Consider the following 11162-nt stretch of genomic DNA (forward strand, 5'->3'; position numbering starts at 1 on the left):
CTTCACTTCTCTAATCAGTACACGTCAGAGGTGATTTATTTAGCTTGCATTGTATTTCAAGTTAACATAAACACACCATCTCTTACTTGATAAAATAACGTTAGCTTGCGTGCTTAGTTACCTTGAATGGAATTCGGAATGACTTGTCTTAGTTCTACTGGATCTCTTCTCCATTAGTCCCTCCCTAACATTTTAGTCTAAATTGTCAATCTATTTAGTCATAGTTTTAGTCATCATAGCTTAGTATTTATTTAGTTTTCGTCAGTGAAAAAAGGCAATCGATGATTATTTTTCATCATAGTTTTAGTCGACAAAATGAACACTGGATGAGACAGAGGTTACACAAGTTGTAGTCTGTAGATCAATTAAATGTAGCTAGGAACACAAACAAAATAATATGGGTATGGTAAAAACAAATAGAAAAAATTGTTGCAGAATTGGTCACAAACATTTACACATTTAAAAGTACAAAGCACTAATGATAAATGGAAATGTTTGAAAGTTTGAGATTTTGTCAAATTAAATCACATGATATTAAATCCATATTGTTTTGTTTTGCAATGAGAATCTGCAGAAATAAAACATTAACATTAACATTGTTATTGAATGAAAAGCTAACTATTACCACACTGTGAACAATTGAGAAAGCAGCATTAATTGACAAAAAAAACATCTTGACCATACAGCCTTCGTCAGTGTTCCTTCCTATTTCATCCTTCCGTTGAATCATCTATTGCCCTGAGACTTGGGAGCATTGCTCAATGTCATGTAACATGCATAGGCTACATGCTACATATAAGCAGTATACGCTCAAAGATTGCGAGTCAAACGCTTGAGTCAAGTTTTCAAACTGCATAGTATAAAAGAATGTTGTCTCTGGACGGTAATATTATGCCGACCCCTCTCATATTTTATTTGAAGAACATCATCTTTTGCCATCAGACATGACTTAGAGTCCCACAGGCGTGACTGAAGACTGCAGAACGCCTTTGTCCCCTCTGTCAAACTTTTAAATAGAGTCTGGGTTCTAATATAAGTAGGCCTCAGTATTCCTGTGTGGACTAAGCACTTAATGATTAAATAGAGCACTGCACTGCAGCCACATAATAATGTCTGATATAGTATTTATTTTGTTGTTTGGTTAAGCATTGTTTTGTTATGTGAAACAATGTACTTCCTGGGACGCAAGACACATTTCAGAAGATTTATCCTGATAATGAAGTGAAACCCAGTCAAATCTAAATGTAAAGAAAACAATCAACAAGGCTTATACTTACTATTTACACAATTGTAAAATAGCTTACACCAAAGGCTTTCTGGCTCAGTTATTGCAACAAAAAAAAATCTTCTCAAATGGGTGTAGCTAATAGTACCCCATGATTACTTTGTGGCACTAATAGGGGTTATTTTATTCCAAGTTAAATCTGGAAAATAACAGAGCATGTATGAAGAACCATATAATTGATATGCCATATATTTTAATATAACAAAATGCCAATATGATATACGTCAGCCACCCACCAGTTGCCATTTAGCTCGCTGCATCATTTTTTTAATCTGGTATATAAGTGAGCTTTGAATATTAAAGCAAATAAAAGAAAAAAACAAATAGATAAGTGGCCAAAAAAAGAAAAGAAAAGAAAATCAATTCAAAGCCAAACATTTGTCAGGAAGCATGTTTTGTGCTGGTGAAGGGGTCACTCAGCTGAAAACATATTGTAGCAGGGGTACACACGTACCCACTAGTACACAAGTTTGAGAACCACTGCTCTGGTAACTCAGCAACCTACATCTCTGTGATTGGCTCAGAGTCTCTGTAACGTTGGGAGCCATTCTTTAGCCACACTCTACAAACAAAAGACAAAATCATTATTCAATTCCAGTGAAGGCAGTTGAGTGTTACTGATATGCCCAATGAGACCACGTCTTATGAATAAATACTCACATTGACAAGCTGCCCGTTTTAAGTTTCATGCCTGTGGAAAGAGAAGGTATGGCGATGAAATAAAAAACGGGGAAACATTAACGTACTTCTTAAATCTAACAAACCTTATTGTTAGTCGTACTCACGTCTTAATTGCCATGTAATTGCTATGGCAACAATTACCACCAATGCCACCACTGGAACCACCCATGCAACCACATTACCAGCATGGCTCTTGTCACCACTCGTCTAGCAAAGAAAAATAACAGAAATGATTAGAGCCAGACCGACAATATATATCGGCCATTATTTGACTTTCTTTGTGTCAGCAATTATGCATCCAATATGTCTGTTTTTACCCACTTTCAACCTGGCGTCCCTATTTTGGGCATGTCATTATATAAAACTTACAGAAAACGTAACCGTACAAGCTCACAGCGTGTTTTGTTGCAACGCGTTGTGAGCTTGTGGATAAAGGCTATTTTACTATAAGGCTAAATTTACGTTAGAGCAGCAGTGGAGAGCTGACCAACAGTTTCATTTCCTTCCTTCTCTAAGGAGCGTTAAGACCAGAACATCCAGCTTCCAGAATAGCACATATCCTGAAACTGTCTGAAACTGTCCTTAACACAAACATTATTGCACTGCAGGCCACCCGGCCGCATGGTTCAATCATTGTGCAATAGGGCAGAAGATTTTAAAGCTCTTGAAGCACTTTAACTAGTGGGCCATTTGACATTGATGCTAATTTCCCTACACATGCTAGTGTTTTATCAATAGCATTCATGTTGGATTTTATTATTATTATTTTTAAATTTCCATTTGGCTTCATACTTACAGCAGCCTGGGTGTCAGTGGATGTTGTTGTTGAGAGCTGCCCCCCCTCATGACCTACAGAGTGCAGACAACAAGAAGTGCTTCAGAGGAAGTTTACAACATACGTGCCGCTTAACAAAGATTACACAAGCTGCATAGCTAATAGAATGGGTAAAAAAAGAAACGGTATAGAGTACACATATATGTGGTGGCCTTATGGAAGTGAAACTGTTTTGTTAGAGGTTGCTTTACTTCTTCATTCTTAACCACATGAACCCAGCATAATCATGGCCATGTAATAGGCATTTGGCTGCGACGCGTTGTGAGCTTGTAGATCGAGTATTTTCTGTGAAGAGATTTGGTGTTGAAGCAAAAAAGGAGGGGACCAAGTATAGACCCCTGGGGACGAAGTGTAGACCCTTACTTTGTTGACCTCAGTCAACAAAGTATATAGAATTTAAGTTTAAAATATATGTATACCTGTAGTAGTTGTAGTTCTAGGTGTAGTTGTAGCTGTAATTGTAGCTGTCCCTAAATGTAGAGGGAGATAGAAAAGGAAACATGCTTAATTTATACACCATCGTACGTCAAAGTGTAGCGTGTTTACGCTCTCATTCGCATCCAACAGTGAATCAAACTTACGTCTTGTTAAAGTACAAAAAAAGTTTAAATTAATTTTAAATTGCATTTACCAGAACCTCCACAAGTACTGTAGATAAACAATATGAGATATATAGTTTGTCTTATAATATAAGACAAACAAACAAACAAACAAACAAACAAACACATAATTGTTGGAGTCCATTAAAACTAGACCTGCTGTTTCACTGATGGTAACTGTCAGGACATTACTAGGGTCGCTCAGGCCCACATTGTTCCTGGCAAACATGCGGAGGTTGTAGGTGGCAGGATGTGTCTCTATTACAGTGGTCTCTGTCCAGTTGGGGCTGATGTCTCCGAAAAGCTTTGTGGAATCCCAGGAGGCTGTGGTATGAAACGTTCACACACACACACTCAATGCTACACACCATAGTAACATCCAGGTTCAGCTGGCTACATCGACAGCATTCTTTAAAGAAAAAATATCATTTTGAGAATGTATTATTTTCTCACACCGTTTAGGGTTTTGTACTCCAGCTCATAAGAAGTGACGGGGCTCCCTCCATCGAACCCAGCAGACCAGTGGAGAGTGACAGTTTTATGTTTAACCTCTATTAACTCGACCAGTGGGGGGTCGGGGCATACTAGAAGATACAAATAGAAAGTTAAGATAATGATTGATGATTCATGCAGTTTTTGTTTTTTTTAGATTAAGAACATTTAAAAGTGTAAAACCTAAAAAGCGTGTACCTGGGGGGAGGCTTGCAGTGGTTTCTTCCCACCAGGCTGTGGTAACGAGTGTAGTCTCAGCTGTTGACGTTGAGGGAACTTGGGAGGGATAGCATACACAATTATTACATTTTCCAATCTGTGTGAATGTCCACCTCACATTAACTGAAATATAACTGGCAAAACTTAAATTTGAATGTTTCACTTATGCTTTAACCCATTAAAACCGGTAAAGCATCTGTGACATTTTAGATTTGAGCTATATAGGCTACAGCAACATACGTTTTTCAGAAAGCTCTTATAGGATTTAGAACAGTGGTTTAGAACAGTGGTTCTCAAAACAAGGGAACCAGGGGACCTGGTACTGCCAGACCCCTAGTGGTTGAAATCTGAATGGCCGGAAATCTGAATGGTTTCTAAACTATGTCACGCTAAGCTTGGCCAATCAAAAAGAGGATAGCAAAAGGGGACCGACAAAGCCACATGTAGGCCTGACCCCCTGGGTCTGGCCCCCCTGGGTCTGGCAATGACCCCCTGGGTCTGGCAAATAGCAGATGTACAAGCTCACAGCACGTGCCACGCTGCAAGCTTGTACATCTGCTATTTTTTGGCGGTGTAGCCGCCCCTATAAGTGGGGTTGGGACACCTCATTAGTACACATTTGCTGTACTGTGATTGGCTCATTAGTACACCCCTAGCTGTACTGTGATTGGCTGACTCTATTGGCTGACTCTATTCAGCACTGTGATTGGCTAGCGAGACACATGATGACATTAACACATTAACTGCCAAAACCGTAGTCCTACGGGCCGTTAAATCCAACTGTTAAGCGCCGAGACCGTAGCCCTACGGGCTGCGGTCTTTTCGCGCATGCGCGGTCCGGGTGCACTTTCGGAATTTTTTTGATCCACTTCCGTTTCCGGTTTGATGACAGGAAATAGAATTATTTGGGATCCGGTTTTGACGAGCACGCCCGCTCCCGTTCTACAGACGAAACTGAAACTCAATTCTCTTCCTGTAGTTTTTTCTCCTCGCATTTCACTGTTTAACGTAATCCGCTCTAACTCAAACATGGATGCCCCGTTTGACACGTGGTTTTCACTGGGAGATACAGGGAGATCGCGCGGATGTAAACAGACCGTGTAGCGCTCAATCTTAAGGATTTTAACAAGATCTATGGCGACATGAAAAAAACAAAAAAACAACAAAAACACCTTGGCACTGGTGAGTACATTATGAGATTAGCCCTTGGCAGTGGATGTGTTAATAACCTATAAATAGGACTATGCACTTAAAAAAAACATTTATTTTTTTAAAGTGAGCTTCCATCACTGTGATGACCACTGTGATGACCACACCGCCCACTTCACACTGGGTGTGATTTTCTTTACATTTTTGAAAAATCTTGAAAGTGTTTGAAACCTTTTGAATAATTTTTTGTTTTTTAACACAACATATTTTCAGATGGGGCTTCCGCGGCCAAATACAGCACACATCATTTTGGGGGTGCTTGGCACAAAAAAAGTTTGAGAACTACTGATTTTAGAAGGCATTTGTGAAGAATTGGCTTCAGGACAGGTTAACATGTCAGTCACTGTCAAGAACCATAGAGAATAGAATCAAATAATATAGAATATATACTAGTATTTATCAATCCAGTTGTGAGGGGAGGGGAATGATGAAAGGAACCTGAAAGGGAAAAACCTGCGCTGATTGGTCAGCTGCTGTAGTATCTTCCCTAGTTACAGTATATGCCAGTCAGGGAATTTGCAACTATTGCAAATGGACAGTAGGGGAATCCCAGCAGGACCATTGAGCTGTGAGAACTGAAAGCACGCTCGTACACGTTCCAATGACAGTAAAGCCTGCGGTACCAGAGTTGGCCACTTGTCAACTTTTGCTTCAACCAGCTCTCCCGGTCCTGGGGCCTTGAGCAGGACTATGCCATTTTATTCACTCGTGGGAGTTCTTTGTTGAAGTTGTGAACTGTTTAACTTTAAGTGTTGATCAAAGCCATTTTCTTGTAGTCTTTTTTTTATTATAATTAAGGCTTATTAAAAAAAACAATGAATTAGCCCCAGTATTCTTTGTTGCCCTTCGACAATGAGGCATGACAAGGCTCGACAAGGTTCAACAATTGTTTTCTATATTGAAACATGCAGGTGTTATGTATCATAATTGTGTCAACCTACCCTCATCCAGTGTGACGCTGACTCCAGGGGCTGCAGGCCCTATCCCAGCATTTGTTTTAGCCTGAATAAGAACATTGTACTGGGTGGATGGCTTCAGATTGTTCAAGATGACACTTTCCAGCTCCTGTGTGGCTGTCCGACTAAGGTGGTGCCACCTCCCGTACTGTCTGCTCACTGAGTCATACTCCCTGTAGCTAATGCTGTAGCTTCGGAGAACCCCGTTACGGAGGTCTGTCCTGGGAGGCTAGTTGACATAAAACATACATTTGCATTTTTAGCACAGTAAAATATTTCATGAGACAAGCTTTTCAGTCTCGTCCTTCTACTGTACCATGACATGTCAGAAGTTATGAACAACAATGTTTTAATCAATATCTGATCTTGACCGTTGACCTTTTTCAGATATCGAGTTAGAGATCTAATACATGAAATTTCATTGCCTCATTACGACAGTTTCTCAATCAGCTTGCGGCTCAACAAATTATTTACTTTACTTACTTTCCAAAGGACTTTTATACTGCGAGAAGAAAGAGCATCAAGGCGTATATCCAGTGGAGGACCTTCCGGTGCTACAAGGAAACAAAACGTTTTAAGAGGAATCTGTTCAACATTGACTTACATTCAAATCTCTTTTGAAAGAGGAATCGGAACATCTTTATCAGATATACAAGTTATACCTGCTTCTTTGGTGGTGACGGTAACAACATTGCTGGCTTCACTCATGCCCACATTGTTCACAGCAAACATACGGATGTTATAGGATTTAGCTGGACGCATATCAAGCAAAGTGACCTGAGTCAGCTCAGGGTTGATGTCTCCAGTTGTCACTGCAGTCTCCCAGGACGCTGCACCAAGAGAATCAACATGATAACACACCAATAGCGTGTAGGCTATGTGTAGTACAACTCGATAAGATGCTAAACCTGATGTTCAAAGCTCTTGAAAAGCCTTTTATGAATATGCTGGTTCATGTTGGAATATGGAGGATTATGACAAATTAATACTTCATCAAACACTTCAGACGGCACTTATTTTTAAGTTGAAAACATGACTTTTATGTCAGTTGACACATGAGTATGAAACAGTGTTTACCCATTTTGTTCTTGAAGTCGATTGTGTAGGATGTGAGGGGGCGGCCTCCATCAAATCCAGGATTCCAGCGAACAGTGACAGTTCTCTCTTTCACATCTCGTACCTCCAACCTCAACGGCCGAGGAGGCGCTGAGGGGGAAATAATGGAAAGAACATTAGTGCAAAAAAAAAGGTTAATCAAAGACTATGAAAAGAACGCAAAAAATGTTCATGTCATTAGGATAGAATGCCAGGTTTGAATAATTACCATGCATTTTTTAACACACAGCACATGCATTTTTCACAAACTGTGAAGGCAGTCACTGATCGTCTCACCTGGTACAACAGTCAGGGTCACCTCGTGCTTGTGGTCATTGAACCAACCAGGTATGTCCACACGGCAGCCGTAAATCCCAGAGTCACTTTCCTGGACCTGCCGGATGGTCAAGGAAATGTGCCCCTGGTTTAAGTCACCCATGAGCAGGTAACGCTCTGACAGTCTGCTGGTCACGTCGTTCTCATCGGCCCTGATAACCTCGTTGCCACAGCCTCTGTTAGGGATGGCCCCTCGGCCCCAGCAGACCGCCAGCCTGCCATAGTACTGGGCATCATATTGGCAATTCAAGGTAACGTCTGCTCCCACTGTGGCTTCAATGCCCTCTGCACATGCACCACCTAAAACGGCAGAGAGATTTGTTGGTATTATGAATAGACCATTGGGACTAGGCTACAGAGAGAATTCTCAGTGGGCTGGTCTATCCATGGGTCAGTAGAGGGCTGTGTTTGTGTGTATGCATGCGTGCATGCGTGCATTTGTGCGTGCATGTGTGTGTGCGCGTGTGCGTGTGTGTGTGTAGTGAGTTTGTCCTTGGCTAACTGGCCCCACAGAGCAGTAAGCCACTAGCTTGTCTCTCATCTGACAGGCCTTAATGTCCCATTGAGGACATTCACTAACTCAACATCCAGGGACCCCTTCCCCGGAGTTTCTATGACTCCCATTTCGCAGGCTTCCATGGACTATGGACCCCCCAGCTGCAGATCGAGGGTGTGATTACTATAATACATTTTTTAAGAGTTATTTCTGGGTCCTCTGACAAGGACATGCTCGTTATTCTCTTATCAATTCTATTGGTTCTATTGTATTTTTGCTTAATGATGTGTGTGCGTGTGCGTGTGCGTGCGCGTGCGCGTGCGTGCGCGTGCGCGTGCGCGTGTGTGTGGGTGCACACTCAATATACAGCTGGAATAAGTCAATATTCTGTGGTCATAGTTTGGTACTTTTTTACTAGTCTAAGTTTACAAAGTTTAAGATCAGCCGCCTATAATAACCAAACTTGTGAGCCTATAGGCCATTATTTGTTATGGCTTTTTTTCCAGACATAGGTGGAACAGTGTTCCATTGTCTTTTTGATCACTAATCTATTAATTGAAGCCACTAGATTTGAGTTTATATCTGCTTGAATTGATAGGCAAGCTTTAAAAACGCCCTTGGACTGTATCAGGCTGTGCAGAGGCTGCCTGCGCAAATACAAATTAGAGAGGTGTCTGTTGCCTGGTACAGGGATCACCATGATGAGTTCAAAACAAGTGGGTTGTGCACATCCAGTTCCTTGCTGGTGCTGGACACAAAATAACAGTATAAAAGAATGTCCGCACAACAGCTTTGTGCCAGTCTGTGTTTTTAGAATTGTGTTGTGAATAATAAATATTAAATAATAAATAGAGACTTGCTAATACCTGGTGTGGATGTGTGTATAGGCTATTTACTCTCTGGATAGACACTCAAAAATACACATGGAAGCAAATGGAACATAACCTAATCTTGTACATACGCTATCTAATGTACAGCACAGTATATAGTGCTTAAATAGTTAGGAATAGGTAAGCTTTTTATTTCCACATCTGAAGTGGACTGGACAAGACGTTAAATGTCAGGGGCAAGTCCAGCCCTGGTTGGTAATGAGGTACATACACATGTATTATAGGCTGTAGTGCACATAAGGACAGGTGACTATTATTCACACACTAACCAAATATTTCAATCACAGTCATAACCACATTCCACTTACTCTATTTAACCACATAAACGAACCATAGCATCCCTATTCTGGGCAAGTAATAATCGGCCAAAATAGCCCAACATTTGACGAAAATACACAAGCATTTGGTGAAAATACACAAACCTTTAGCAAAAAAATAGGCAACCATTCAGCAAAAATAGCAGATCTACAAGCTCACAATGTGTTGCAACACTGATGCGTTGAGAGCTTGTAGATTAGTTACAGTATTTTCGCTATTGATATACAACAAAGTATGGGATTAAGTGGTTAAATGTACATTTGTTGAAGTGAGACACAAATTATTACGCTGGATGTCTTACCTAGAAGAACACAAAGGATCATCTTGAACAGCCATCTGCAGCCAGCATCTGTATTCATTTTCAAGCTCTTCAGATCTCTCATCACAGAATACCTCAAAACGGTTTGACCTCACCAACCGCAAAACAACATTAAACTAAACCAGACTGGGTGGCTCAAATTTGAATCCAGTCCAAATCACATGACTGTTGCTAATTTGCAGACACCAACAATTCTGTTATGTAGAGGGACTGTTTCCTTTTCTGCGGTTTTGGTTCCCTTTGACGTTTAGAAGAAGGAGAATGAAAGGTGCTGATAAACATGTTATCTCTTCTGCAGTGAGCAAGCAAGCTTGTGCTATGATGAACACACACACACACACACACACACACACACACACACACACACACACACACACACACACACACACACACACACACACACACACACACACACACACACACACACACACACACACACACACGCGCACACACACACACACACACACACACACACACACACACACACACACACACACACACACACACACACACACACACACACACACACACAGAGAGAGAGTTAACAAGTAGCATTTCGTCTTCTTTAAAATGAAACACACAATGATATGTTATAGTTTTTATGGTTTGAGTAAAAAGTAAAAACCACAAATACCCTGACCTAATATTTTGCCTGCTTATTTTGAATCTCTATATTATTCCTCCTACAGTATTATACTTTGACATGCCTCTTATGTCTTTTAACGCCTCTTGTAATATAAGGCTTGACCCAAATCCCGGTATCTGTAGGCCTACATAATATTATAACTATACTTAATCACACTTAAGCTGTATAGGCAAATATGTGTTTCTGACACCATGTGCTCTCTTTTATCAAGATACTGCAGGCTCAAGGATACATGATGTCACTGTTGAAGTACTATCTATTTCAAATCAGCCATGACTCACATATGGCGGTCACATACAGTATATTGGCTTGAGCAAATGTATTATCTGTGTGTGTTTAATAAACTTCAGAACATCATTTGACACTTGGTGTCATCTTGTTCTATGAGCTTGGTGCTTGCTTACAGGTGAGTAATTCAACTTGGTGTCATCTTGTTCTATTAGCTCGGTGCTTGCTTACAGTTGAGTAATTCAACTGAATGAAGTCATCACCTTAATAGAGGAGAGCTCTTAGATTCACAAATAGCGGTGTCAGGAATGACTCTCGAACATGAAGTCAGTATCCTAAAGCAGGAACTCAAAACCCAAAACCAAACACAGGAGGCAAGGACAGAGGGGAATGAAGGCAAAACTGAAGAGGGAGAAGGGTGGCAGGGGCTACACATGCAGGGACAAACTGGAGAGGGGCAGAGGTCATGACTGTGACAAGGGGTACAACAGATCAAACAAATTGATGTAATCCATTACAAAAGAAATAAACAATTAATAAAACAATCCTACTATAAAT

At 40.7% G+C, this 11162-nt stretch overlaps 1 protein-coding gene across 1 annotated transcript; it reads right to left on the minus strand.

Moving 5' to 3' along the window:
* Positions 1-386: 386 nt before the first annotated feature.
* On the minus strand, positions 387-9829 carry LOC308075505 (protein sidekick homolog). The gene is made up of 14 exons (XM_080415414.1): positions 9713-9829; positions 7669-8007; positions 7354-7482; positions 6939-7106; positions 6760-6830; positions 6262-6505; positions 4091-4168; positions 3856-3984; positions 3557-3724; positions 3221-3271; positions 2763-2815; positions 2071-2173; positions 1946-1976; positions 387-1847 (listed from the first exon to the last, which is right to left on the minus strand). Exons 1-14 carry the CDS (start codon positions 9792-9794, stop codon positions 1787-1789), a joined length of 1707 nt encoding a protein of 568 aa, XP_080271540.1. The 5' UTR covers positions 9795-9829; the 3' UTR covers positions 387-1786.
* Positions 9830-11162: the final 1333 nt, after the last annotated feature.

This window comes from Gymnoscopelus braueri (assembly GCF_963280865.1).
Source record: "Gymnoscopelus braueri genome assembly, chromosome: 20".
NCBI classification, from domain to species: domain Eukaryota; kingdom Metazoa; phylum Chordata; class Actinopteri; order Myctophiformes; family Myctophidae; genus Gymnoscopelus; species Gymnoscopelus braueri.